At 48.0% G+C, this 12920-nt stretch overlaps 1 protein-coding gene across 4 annotated transcripts in view; it reads left to right on the top strand.

Annotated features, from left to right (window-relative positions):
- The window catches only part of ABCC9 (ATP binding cassette subfamily C member 9), a 62365-nt gene that overhangs the window by 15294 nt on the left and 34151 nt on the right, over positions 1 to 12920 (top strand). For 3 of the 4 annotated variants that reach the window (XM_066590750.1, XM_066590753.1, XM_066590749.1), the window contains exons 5-17: positions 967 to 1133; positions 1207 to 1449; positions 2566 to 2754; positions 3940 to 4116; positions 4198 to 4353; positions 5396 to 5530; positions 5598 to 5760; positions 9286 to 9326; positions 9478 to 9620; positions 9958 to 10066; positions 12170 to 12280; positions 12424 to 12496; positions 12785 to 12890. In XM_066590750.1, the coding sequence (XP_066446847.1) occupies positions 967 to 1133; positions 1207 to 1449; positions 2566 to 2754; positions 3940 to 4116; positions 4198 to 4353; positions 5396 to 5530; positions 5598 to 5760; positions 9286 to 9326; positions 9478 to 9620; positions 9958 to 10066; positions 12170 to 12280; positions 12424 to 12496; positions 12785 to 12890 (1813 nt within the window). The remainder of the gene's footprint in view (positions 1 to 966; positions 1134 to 1206; positions 1450 to 2565; positions 2755 to 3939; positions 4117 to 4197; positions 4354 to 5395; positions 5531 to 5597; positions 5761 to 9285; positions 9327 to 9477; positions 9621 to 9957; positions 10067 to 12169; positions 12281 to 12423; positions 12497 to 12784; positions 12891 to 12920) is intronic. The other variant, XM_066590751.1, reaches the window with a different exon arrangement.

Below are 12920 nucleotides of genomic sequence, written 5' to 3'. Positions count from 1 at the left end.
AGTGAGGCTCAATATACAAAGAGTGAGGGCAGCGAGAGTCAATGTAAAGAGAGAGGGTACCAAGGCCTCAATGTAGAAGAAGAGAAAGGGCAGCGAGAGTCAATGTAGAGAAAGAGATGGCAGCGAGGGTCAATGTTGAGAGAGTGAGAGACGGTAGTGAGAGTCAATGTAGAGAGGAAGGGCAGCAGGGGTAAATGAAGAAAAGGGCCTTTGAGGGTCAATTTCAAAAGAGAGGGCAGCGAGGGGCAATGTAGAGACAGAAAGAGGGCAGCGGGGGTAAATGAAGAGAGAGATAGAGGACAGCTAGGGTGTTTGGAGAGGGTCAATGTAGAGACAGAAGACTGCAAGGGTCAGTGTAGAGGGAAATCCTAGTGATGATCAATGTAGTTCAGTATTGGAAAAGTGCAGTGCAGTTGAATGTGAGACGAGTGTAGCACTGATCAGTGTGAAGAGAGCGCAGCGCAGTTGAGTGTAAAGAGAGCGCAGCTCAGTTGAGTCTAAAGAGAGAGCAGCTCAGTTGAGTGTAAAGAGAGCACAGCTCAGTTGAGTGTAAAGAGAGCACAGCGCAGTTGAGTGTAAAGAGAGCGCAGCTCAGTTGAGTGTAAAGAGAGCGCAGCTCAGTTGAGTGTAAAGAGAGCGCAGCGCAGTTGAGTGTAAAGAGAGCACAGCACAGTTGAGTGTAAAGAGAGCGCAGTTGAGTATAAAGAGAGCGCAGCGCAGTTGAATGTAAAGAGAGCGCAGCCCATTTGGGTTAGAGGAGTGTGCAGCCCATTTGGGCGTAAGGAGAGTGCAGCGCAGCTGGGTGTGAGGAGAGTGCAGCGCAGTTGGGTGTGAGAAGAGTGCAGCGCAATTGGGTGTAAGAACAGTTCATTGTAGTTGGGGTGAGAGCAGTGCTGTCCCCAACCGGCCTCGATCTGTGCAGTTGTGGACTGTCATGTGAATGTTACCCCTTGTGTTCCCTGACAGCGCTCTTCCTCTATTGGGTTTTGGCTTTTATCTCCAAAACCATCAAGCTGGTGAAATATTGTGAGAACGGCATCGGCGTTCACCAGCTGCGTTTCTGCATCACGGGGGCCATGGTGGTTCTTTACGGTTTACTCATGGCGGTGGAGATCAACGTCATTCGGGTGCGGGTACGTCATTGCTTTATCTACCTCCTCCTGCTCTCAGCTGCTCTTCTGATGTTGTCCCACCCTCTACTTCCAGAGATACGTGTTCTTCATGAGCCCCCAGAAAGTGAAGCCCCCCGAAGATCTCCAGGACCTGGGAGTTCGCTTCCTGCAGCCGTTCGTCAACTTACTGTCCAAAGCGACATACTGGTGGATGAACCCGCTCATCATCACTGCACACAAGCGGCCCGTTGAGCTGAGAACCATCGGCAAATTACCCATCGCCATGAGAGCGCTCACCAACTACGTCAGCCTGAAAGACGCGTATGACGAGCAGAAGGTGAGATAGCCGGTGGCGCTCACTACTGCAGCACATATACAGACATGGGGGAGCTTGTTACAATGTATCCAGTGCAGAGAAATCCTCCGGGCTCCAGACTGATACATTGGAAAATAGCTGGATGGAAGCAGAATGCTCCCATTTACTGACAGCAAGCAGAGATCTAGTGAAGAACAGAAACACAAAAGTCTGTTAGAAAGCAGCAGACGTTTTATTACTACATGAGGATTAACCCATAAATTTCTGGGGCCCCGTAGGTAGATGTGGCGCCAGCGGTGTAGACTGCGCTGCCTGGCTGGTTTCTCCCACTGCTGTCTTGTGCAGGTAGATGTGATTCCTATTTCGGCCCCTGGGTGGTGCTGCTATTGGCGGGCAATTGGAGTGTGCAGGGTTAATAATGTTATCGCCTGTCATGTTCAGATATCTGGCACTCGTTGCATTTTTCCATCGTGAGGTGAGACGCTGTTTTGAGCCGTGGTTTAAACAAGTGCCTGGACCGATGCCAATCTGATTGTAGAGTCTACGCTGCTGCTTTCGGGACGTCATCTTCACTTAGGGCACATGGACAAAAACGCGTCATAGAGCACAACTCCTCACCCAGGGCACATGGATAACATGGCGTCACGAGACGTAACACATCGCTCAGGACACATGGACAAAAGTGCGTCATTGGGCACAACACATCACTCAGGACACACGGACAACAGGGCATCACGGGTTGCAACACATCACGAAGGGCACACGGATAAAAGCGCGTCACAGCGCAAAACATCACCAAGGGCACACGACCAAAAAAGCGTCATAGGACTAAATACATCACCCAGGGCACACGGGCAAGAGTGTCACGGGGCACAACACATCACCCAGGGCACACGGACAAGAGGGCATCATGGGGCACAACAACCATAACACCCAACAGGGTCCTCTAGGAATGTGCTAAATATAACACATGTATCTGATGGGGGGTGTAGTAGTGCATGATACTGTCCGCTGAGCTGTGTATCTAATCCTGCTCTGTGATACTGTCTGGTGTATCTAATCCTGTCGTGTCTCAATGATATTAGAGGATGGGGGTTGTACTTGTGGATGACATCTTACATCTTGTGTCCTGTACAGAAGAAGGTGATGGATCAGCCCCACAAGACTCCGTCCATCTGGTTCGCCATCTATAAGGCGTTTGGGCGTCCGATCCTGCTGAGCAGCACCTTCCGGTATTTGGCTGATCTTCTGGGGTTCGCCGGTCCTCTCTGCATCTCAGGGATCGTTCAGCATCTCGGAGCCACGAATGAAACCAAAACAGAACAGGTGAGGCTATCTGTCCATTCTGTGGGGCGAGGCCATCTGTCTGTCTTGTGGGGTGTGGCCTGTCCCTGATTCTGTGGAGTGAGGCCTGTCTGTTCTGTGGGGTGTGACCAGTCTGTCCTGTGGGGCTAGGCTGTCCCTGCTTCCTGTGTTGTGAGGCCTGTCTGTCTTGTGGGGCGAGGCCATCCGTCCGTCTTGTGGAACGAGGCCTGTCTGTCCTGTATGGCAACACCTGCCTGTCCTATGGGGCAAGGCCATCTGTCTGTCCTATGGGGCAAGGCTGTCCGTCCATCCTGTGGGGCGAGGCCTGTCTGTCCTGTGGCGCAAGACCTGTCTTTTCTATGACGAGGCTGTCTGTCCATCCTTTGGGGTAAGGACGTCCGTTCTGTGGGGCAAGGCCATCTATCCTGTGGGGCGAGGCATGACCATCCTGTGGGGCGTGGCCTAGCTGTCCTGTGGGGCATAACCTGTCTGTCCTGTGGTGTGAGGCCTGTCTGTCCTCTGGGGTGCGACATGTCTGTCCTTTGGGGCCAGGCCATCCGTCCTGTGTTGTGAGGCCTGTCTGTCCTTTGGGGTGAGGCATGTCCGTCCTCTGGGGCGAGGCCTGCCTGTCCAGTGCAGCAACACCTGCCTGTCCTGTGCGGCAAGGCCATCCGTTCGTCCTGTGGGGTGAGGCCATCTGTTCCTCCTATGCGGTGGGGCCATCCGTCCGTCCTGTGGGGCGGGGCCATCCGTCCGACGTGTGGGGCGAAACCTGTCTTTCCTACCTGGCGAGGCCATTCATCCTTCTTGTGGGGCAAGGCCTGCCTGTCTGTCCTGTGGGGCGAGGCCTGCCTGTTTGTCCTGTGGGGTGAGGCCCAACTGTCTGTCTTGTGGGGCAAGGCCATCCATCCGTCCTGTGGGACGAGGCCTGTCTGTACTGTATAGCAACACCTGCCTGTTCTATTTGGCAAGGCCATCTGTCTGTCCTATGGGGCAAGGCTGTCCGTCCTGTGGGGCGAGGCCTGTCTGTCATGTGGGGTGGGACATGTCCATCCTGTGGGGTGAGGCCTGTTCATGAGTCTTGAAGTGTCACTGCTCTTACTGGAGAGAATCCTTCCCTGCTGATGACACAAGGGGTGAGGCTTCTGACATGATGGTGACTATCACTGCTGTAATAATTATATGCCCCTTGTTTTTTACCCCTAGGACCTGCCCAGCAGCCCATTCGTCAGTGTCTGCTTCCTGTCCTCTAAGGAGTTCCTGGATAATAACTTTGTCTTGGCCGTCCTCTTATTTCTGGCGCTGATTCTCCAGCGGACGTTCCTGCAGGCATCCTACTATGTGGCCATAGAGACCGGGATCAACCTCCGGGGAGCTCTCCTGGTGCATATTGCCCACTCCACCAGCCTGTAGGCCTCTGTAGATGGCGGCTGATGAGATACTGACACTTTCCTTTTCCTCCAGGCAATGATCTACAACAAGATCCTGAAGCTCTCCACCTCCAACATGTCCATGGGTGAGATGACGCTGGGCCAGATCAACAACCTGGTCGCCATCGAAACCAACCAGCTGATGTGGTTCCTCTTCCTGTGCCCCAATCTGTGGGCCATGCCTGTGCAGGTACAGCGGCCACCTAGGGGCACCTCTAATGCAGGGAGCGGGTCTGTGACAGTAATGGGTTGGGAGGAGGCTTGGACTACCTCTCAGACAGGATATACAGGCTGGTTGTCAGCAGTAATAGATGGGGGCGGGGCTGTGACTACCTCTCAGACAGGATATACAGACTTGCTGTCAGCAGTAATAGATGGGGGTGGGGTTGTGACTACCTCTCAGACAGAATATACAGGCTGGTTGTCAGCAGTAATAGATGGGGATGTGGCTGTGACTACCTCTCAGACATGATATACAGGCTGGTTGTCAGAAATAATACATTGGGCGGGGCTATGACTACCTCTCAGACAAGATATAGAGGCTGGTTGTCGGCAGTAATAGATGTGGGTGGGGCTGTGACTACTTATCAGAGAGGACATACAGGCTAGTTGTCAGCAGTAATAGATGGGGGCGGGGCTGTGACTACCTCTCAGACAAGATATAGAGGCTGGTTGTCGGCAGTAATAGATGCGGGTGGGGCTGTGACTACCTATCAGACAGGATATACAGGCTAGTTGTCAGCAGTAATAGATGGGGGTGAGGCTGTGACTACCTCTCAGACATGATATACAGGCTGGTTGTCAGCAGTAATAGATGGGGCGGGGCTGTGACTAGCTCTCAGACAGGACATACAGGCCAGTTGTTAGAAGTAATATATGGGGCAGGGCTATGACTACCTCTCAGACAAGATATAGAGGCTGGTTGTCAGCGGTAATAGATGCGGGTGGGGCTGTGACTACCTTTCAGCCAGGATATACAGGCTGGTTGTCAGCAGTGATTGATGGGGCGGGGCTGTGACTACTTCTCAGACATGATATACAGTCTGGTTGTCAGTAGTAATAGATGGGGCGGGGCTGTGACAACCTCTCAGACAGGATATACAGGCTGGATGTCAGTAGTAATAGATGGGGGCGGGGCTGTGAATACCCCTCAGATATGATATACAGGCTGGTTATCGCTTCGGGCATTGCGGTTGCTATGTATACTATATTCTGACTCTTGCTCTGTGCAGATCATTATGGGCGTCATCCTCCTCTATAAGCTGCTGGGGGTCAGCGCTCTGGTGGGCGCCGCGGTCATCGTGTTGCTCGCCCCGGTACAGTACTTCATTGCTACGAAGCTGGCGGAGGTCCAGAAGAACACGCTGGTGAGTGTGGCCCCGGGGTCCGGTCGTGACCCTCAGGCGAGGAAGTAATGTCTCTTCCTCTCTTCAGGATTATTCCACCGAGAGACTGAAGAAGACTAACGAGATCCTGAAGGGCATCAAACTGCTGAAGCTCTATGCCTGGGAGAACGTCTTCTGTGCCAGCGTGGAGGAGACCCGCATGAAGGAGCTCACCAGCCTGAAGACCTTTGCGCTGCACACCTCTCTCTCCAGTGAGTGCCAGGCAATGGGGGGGCAACAATGGGAACAGAAAATGGGAGTACATGTCTGGAAGAGGGGCTTTGGCTTCTGAGACGATACTAGAAGTCGAGGATGGGAGTCAGAGGTGTACCACTAGGAGTCGCAGGGGTTGTAATTGCAACCGGCTGTGGGTAGCACTTCGGGATCGGTGGGACATTTCCTGGGGAATTTGGCAGCCAATTAGAGGCTGCAGGCAATCCCGACACGCGGTCCTCCCTTCCACTGAGGACCTGTTGTTGTGATCTGGCTAGCCATGCCTAATACTGAGGAAGAGTGCAGAGTCTGTGGAACATGCAGAGTAACCAGGTATGTACTGTATGCAATCATATGTGTATTGCTGGTATAAATTATACTGCTTGTACACGCATAAATAATTATGTACAGGAGATACCAGGTTATACCAGCATGCTCCAGATCACTAAATAAAGGAAATGTATAACTTTTACCAGCTGTACATATATAATTATATACCAGAGATACCCAGGCTATTCCAGCATGCTCCATATCACTATACACAGGATGTATAACTTGTACCAACTGTACATATATAATTATATACTGGAGAAACCCAGGTTATACCAGCGTGTTCCATATTAATATATACAGGAAATGTATAACACATGACATCTGTACATATATAATTATATACCAGATATACCCAGGCTATTCCAGCATGCTCCATATCACTATACACAGGATGTATAACTTGTACCAACTGTACGTATATAATTATATACTGGAGATACCCAGGTTATACCAGCGTGTTCCATATTAATATATACAGGAAATGTATAACACATGACATCTGTACATATATAATTATATACCAGAGATACCCAGGTTATTCCAGCATGCTCCATATCACTATATGCAGGATGTATAACTTATACCAACTGTACATATATAATTATATACTGGAGATACCCAGGTTATACTGGCCTGCTCCATATCACTATATAAAGAATGCATAACTTATACCAGCTGTTCATATATACCCAGGTTATATCAGCTTGCTCCATATCACTATATACAGGATGTATAACTTATACCAGCTGTGCATATATAATTTTATACAGGAGATACCCAGGTTATATCAGCATGCTTCATACCTATATATATAAAGGTGAAAGCCCTTACTGACTGACTCACCACTAATTCTCTAACTTCCTGGTGTTGTACAAACGTGAAATTTGGCAGGAACATTCTTTAGGTCCTAAATAGGAAGAGTAAAGGGGTCACAACTCGATTATTCAATGCCAGTTGCAGAAGTAAGTGCACCCCTCTGTAATGTAACTTCCCAGTGTTGTACAAGCATGAAATTTGGCACAACATTCTAACTGACCTCTGTGTGTATGTACTGAGGAGAGTCCAGCTCACCTCTATGTGTATATACTAAGAACAATCTAACTAACCTCTGTGTGTATACATTGAAAGGCTGTAAAGTACAGAAGGAAGCGGCCATGGCCTGCAGGGATGGAGCCTTAAAGGCTAAGAAAGGGCTGCAACCTCCAGTCTGGGGGTAAATTTTGAATAAAATGGGTGTTACATTTAAGGGTAAAAAATGAGGAGAGTGGGAGGGGTGAATATTCTGCAGAGGGACATCGGTACATGCAGTCTGAGGAGAATCTTACACTCCTCTATGTGTATATACTTAGAAGAATCTAAGGAAGAGGACATGGACTGCAGGGATGACACATGCCTTTAAGGCTTAGAAGAGGCTGCAACTTCCTGTCTGGGGTAAAATTTAATTAAAAAGGGATGTTACCTTTAAAGTTAAAAAGTGAAGAGAGTTGGAGGGTGGCACATTCTGCAGAGGGACATTGGTACATGCAGTCTGAGGAGAATCTAACGCTCCTCTATTTGTATAGATATTTTATTCTGCGGTTCCTCTGAAGTAATCACGATGCCATAACATTTTCCATGCGAACAGCAGGTAAACACCTGGACCAAAGTAATTCGAACGAAGCCGGGTGTATCAGCTAGTCACTGGAGATATATAATTTAGTTCAGCTGTACATATATAATTATATATAGGAGATACCCAGGTTATACCAGCATGGTCTATTTCACTATATACAGTATGATTGAAGCACATGTCTGGAGGAGGGGCACTGACTCTTGGAATTACATTAAGAGCTGCGGATGCCGAGCGACATCTCAGAAACTGGGTCATTCCAACAGATGGGAATATACCGGGCAAAGCTGCAGCCTGCGGGGTGAAAGCAAGAGAGTGCCCTATTGTCTCATTGTGTAGGTGATACAGAGGAGGGGTGGCAGAATTAACCCTTTACGGATCTAACTGTATTCTAGAGAGCGGATTCTCCTCAACTGCTTGATTGTTAGTTACGAATGAAGCCTATGAAGCTTATAAAAGCAGAGCCTATAGCGTCTGGAGTCAATAGTACTGGAGCCTATAGAGCCCATAGCAGCAGATTCTATAATACTGGTGTCTATAGAGCCCATACGTGGATCCTATATCACTGTAGCCTATAGAGCGTATAGCTGCTTCCTATATCACTGGAATCTGTAGAGCCCATAGCCGGGTCCTATATCACTGGAGCCTGTAGAGTTTATAGCTGAGTCCTATATCACTGGAGCCTAAACAGAGGCCATAGCTGGATCCTATATCACTGGAGCCTAAACAGAGGCCATAGCTGGATTCTATATCACTGGAGCCTATAGAGTCAATAGCTAGATCCTATATCACTGGAGCCTGTATAGTATAGAAGTTATAGCTGGGTCGTATATCACTGGAACCTATAGAGCTTATAGCTGGATCCTATATCACTGGAGCCTAAACAGAGCCCATACGTGGATCCTATATCACTGTAGCCTATAGAGCGTATAGCTGCTTCCCAGAGCCGTAACTTGAAGTTCCCAGACCCCGATGCAAAACTTGTAACAGGGCCCCCAACTATAATGCTTTACTTATAGTACTGGGTTCCCTATATGGAGAAGAGAGGCCTTATGGGCCCCCTAAGGCTCCTGGGCCCGGGTGCAACCGCATCCCCTGCATCCTCTATAGTTACGCCCCTGCTGCTTCCTATATCACTGGAATCTGTAGAGCCCATAGCTGTGTCCTATATCACTGGAGCCTGTAGAGTTTTTATAGCTGGGTCCTATATCACTGGAGCCTAAACAGAGGCCATAGCTGGATCCTATATCACTGGAGCCTATAGAGTCCATAGCTGGATCCTATATCACTGGAGCCTATAGAGTTTATAGCTGGGTCATATATCACTGGAACCTATAGAGCTTATAGCTGGATCCTATATCACTGGAGCCTAAACAGAGCCCATATCTGGATCATATATCACTGGAGCCTATAGAGCTTATAGTTTGGTTCTATGGGGTACTTATTGGAATCAATGTATCACTGATGTGCTGAAGATAAACAGGAAACATGAAGCTGATTGCCAATGTGCAGTAATGGGGATGGGTGGTGATTGGTCATGCTGGGAGTTGTAGTTTTCACTGCTATTTTCTGTGTTTTGCAGTATTCATGAACGCAGCCATCCCCATAGCGGCCGTGCTGGCGGTAAGATCAATTTGTGCCTGGCAGGTTATATATTTGTATTCACGCTGATTGGGGATTAACACTCATCTGTCGGGGTTCATTTACTTTCCTGTGTGGCTTTGTGACGGTGGGGCCCCTGCTAATTTTTGATTGTTTCTTGCATGACCCGCAGACATTTGTGACGCATGTGTACGTGGAGGGTGTGACCCTGACTCCGGCCAGTGCCTTTGCATCCTTGTCGTTATTCCACATCCTGGTCACGCCGCTCTTCCTGCTCTCCACGGTGGTCCGGTTTGCGGTGAAGGCGCTTGTCAGGTGCGTCATCACATTCCTTATTGTTACTGGTGGCTTGTAAAAACCCATTATGACCACTTGGGGAGGGGGGGCGCCGTACTGTTACCTTAGTCAGAAGCCGATTCCACCTAAGTGATGTACATAGTAGCATATTGGATAGAGTCATCCCTTGTAGTAGTAGAACCGTACACCGTAACCCCCAGGTGCCATTTATTACATAACTATATTATCAGCGGAGGGTGTCTCTTCCATCGCTCTGGCGGTCGGATCTGTTGTTCTGTAGTCTTATGTATTCAGGTTCACTGTATACCTTGCCTTCCGCTCGGATGACATCACATCTCGGCTTCTCTCCCTGCAGCGTTCAGAAATTAAGTGAGTTCTTCACCAGCGACGAAATCAGAGATGACAGCACGAGGAACGGCGAGTCCCCGGCCCTGCTGGACGCCTGCCGGAAGCATCCTGGAATTGTACGTACCGCGCTAGTCTCAGGTCGCCGCTGACGTAAACGAAATGCTGAGGAGCAACCAGAGGCTAAAATCTGTCCTGATCTAATACTTCTCTGTGCTGAGGGTTTGTTACAATGTATCCAGTCTAGACATCCTCTGCACTCCCGGCTGATATATTGTAACAAACCCGCTGGACCGGAGGGAGATTTGTGCTGCTGAGGTGGTCGCCTCGCACTGATACATTGTCACGCTGTCTTTTGGGAAGTTTCAGGTTAAGACGGGTTTTCAACCTCTGGATGAAAGCAAGGAAGATCCAGTTCACTGACAGCAAACAGAGATCCTTAAGAGTAAAGAATGAAATGCGCAGCGTCTCATCTTTTAACCCCTGAAGGACAGGGCCTATTTTGGTTTAAAGACACAACAGTTTTTGTGGGATTTTCATTTTCATTTTTCAAGAGCCATAACTTTTTTATTTTTCTGTTGACTCGGCCGTATAAGGGCTTGTTTTTTGTGTTGCGATTCGCGAAGTATAGTTTTTATTGGTACCATCTTTGGGTGCATATGATGTATAGTAACACTTTTATTATTAATTTTTTGAGAGCAGGGAGAGAAAACACATCAATTCTGACATTTTTTCTGCAGGCGGTATGATTACAATTATACCAAAAACATTATAATTTTTTTAGGTTTTTCTACTTTTACACAATAAAAACCCTTTTTAAAAAAAACATTTAAAATTATCATTATTTTTGCATTGTTGCATTCCAAGTTATTTTTCCATTGATGGAGCTCTGTGACGGCTTGCTTTTTGCGACACGACTTGTAGTTGTAATTTGCACCATTTTGCGGTACATAATAGCTTTTTTTATCTTTTTTATTGCGCTTTTTTTGAAGGTAAAATGAATAAAATAAGCATTTTACCTCAGTTTTTTATGGCTTTTGCTGTGCAGGATAATTAGTGCGCTGAAAATATAGTACAGGTCGTTTATTTATGGACGCGATGATACCACATACGTCGGGTTTTTCTTACATTTTTTTATAATATAATTTTTTTATATTATATAAATAGGGGAAAATGCGCATAAACTCTTTTTTTTTTGAATATTTTTTATTTAAATGTTTTTTTTGTTACACTATTTCTTTAAGTTTTTTTTGTCAAATTATGTCCCTGTAGGGGACTTGTACCATGACATCTATGATCGCTATGGAAAGTCATTTCAGGACCTGTGTTCTGCAATGCCTTATCGCTGGTCATATCAATCATAGACAATGGCAAAGCAGGACGCCTGTAGCTGGTATCCTGTTGCCATGACAACCCATCGGCCCTCTGCGATTATATTGCAGGGGTCCAATGACATCACAGAGGATCGCCCTCCATCTGTGAACCTTTTACATGTCACGATCTGCATAGATCCCGAGAGATCCACATGATGTAAGGTTACATCATGTTGCCTTAAGTATCAGCTTTCCATGATGTAGCCTTACGTCCTGTGGCGGGAAGGGGTTAAAATCCTTGCGTGGAAAAAATCTGCGCCATATAGACTACCGAGCAGATTTCAACACTTTCTTGCTGTGAATTCGCTACAGGTTCCACATCAAATCCACGTCGTAATCCGTCGCAGCCTGAATAAGAGCATGGCTCTTAATCTGCTTGGCACATCTCTGAACGTCCTTAAGCCATAAATTAGTATCTACGTCAGTTATGAGCTGGTGTGGATTTCCCTTTGCGCAAACTTGCAGTGTAAGTGAGCCGGCCCCCTCCTGGTTAGCACCATTTATTTAGAAAGTCCCTGATTATTGCGCAGACTCGCTGTGAACCAAAAATTGCAAATTTCTTATGCCACAAACGTGCTGCAGATCCATTGGTAAATGTCCGTTGTCTGTTACGCAGTTGTAGCATTGCAGCTTTATTTAAACTGGTTGAGCGCGGTAGTATTGCTGTGTTAGTCGCATTAGTTATTAGTCATTGCTTTAGATGCCGACCTGAATACCGGAGTACTTAGAGACTGCAGTCACTGTAGCATAAGGGTACTGCAATGGGGTCTACTGAGATGCAGAGAAACCCCCTCACTGTACCTAGCACACAGATGGGGGCGCTGCTAACTCTGACTCATTTGTCTGCAGCACTCAAGAGCCATCAACAGGAAGCAGCCACTGAGGTACCAGCTGGACCGCTACGAATCGTCCCCACGAAGACAACTACGCCCCCAGGACAGCGAGGAGGCCGCCATCAAGGTGTCTCCCATCTGCCTTCTCAGTACATCTAGACGGCTGCGGTGTCAGTTAGAAGGATGATGGATACGTTGTACCTACCGTAACCTCTGTAAGTGGGAGGGGCTTATCTTCAGGTAGTAATGGTGGCGTTCCTTCTTTTCCAGGTGTATGGCGGATACTTCTCCTGGGGGACAGGACTAGCGACGTTATCAAATATCGATATCCAAATACCGACAGGTAAGAAATCCATCACACCAGTACCGCAGCGCTCATTGAGTTACATCATGCTTAGCCTCCAGTCACATACGGAGCTGCAGTGACAGCTTTCTATGCTGCACTGCATTGTGGGAGATGTCATGTTTTTAACCAACATTTCCATGGCAACCTGTGAAAGATTCTGTAGATTTCGGGCATCCAAGGGGCGGAGCTTTCACCTTCGGGCCCCATGATTGGCACAGTGTTACCTATATGTCTGTCGCTGTTGTCATGGAGTGGTGGTACTAATCATCAGCGTGTTGTGCGCAGGTCAGCTGACCATGGTGGTGGGACAAGTCGGATGCGGCAAATCCTCATTGCTGCTCGCCATTCTCGGAGAAATGCAGACGCTGGAGGGACGAGTGTGCTGGAGCAAGTAAGTGGCGCAAAACTCTGACTTTACAGG

The sequence above is a fragment of the Eleutherodactylus coqui genome, chromosome 2, assembly GCF_035609145.1.
Source record: "Eleutherodactylus coqui strain aEleCoq1 chromosome 2, aEleCoq1.hap1, whole genome shotgun sequence".
Taxonomy (NCBI): domain Eukaryota; kingdom Metazoa; phylum Chordata; class Amphibia; order Anura; family Eleutherodactylidae; genus Eleutherodactylus; species Eleutherodactylus coqui.
Note: the sequence above shows the minus strand (reverse complement) of the source record. Positions and strands in the feature narration are given on the sequence as shown.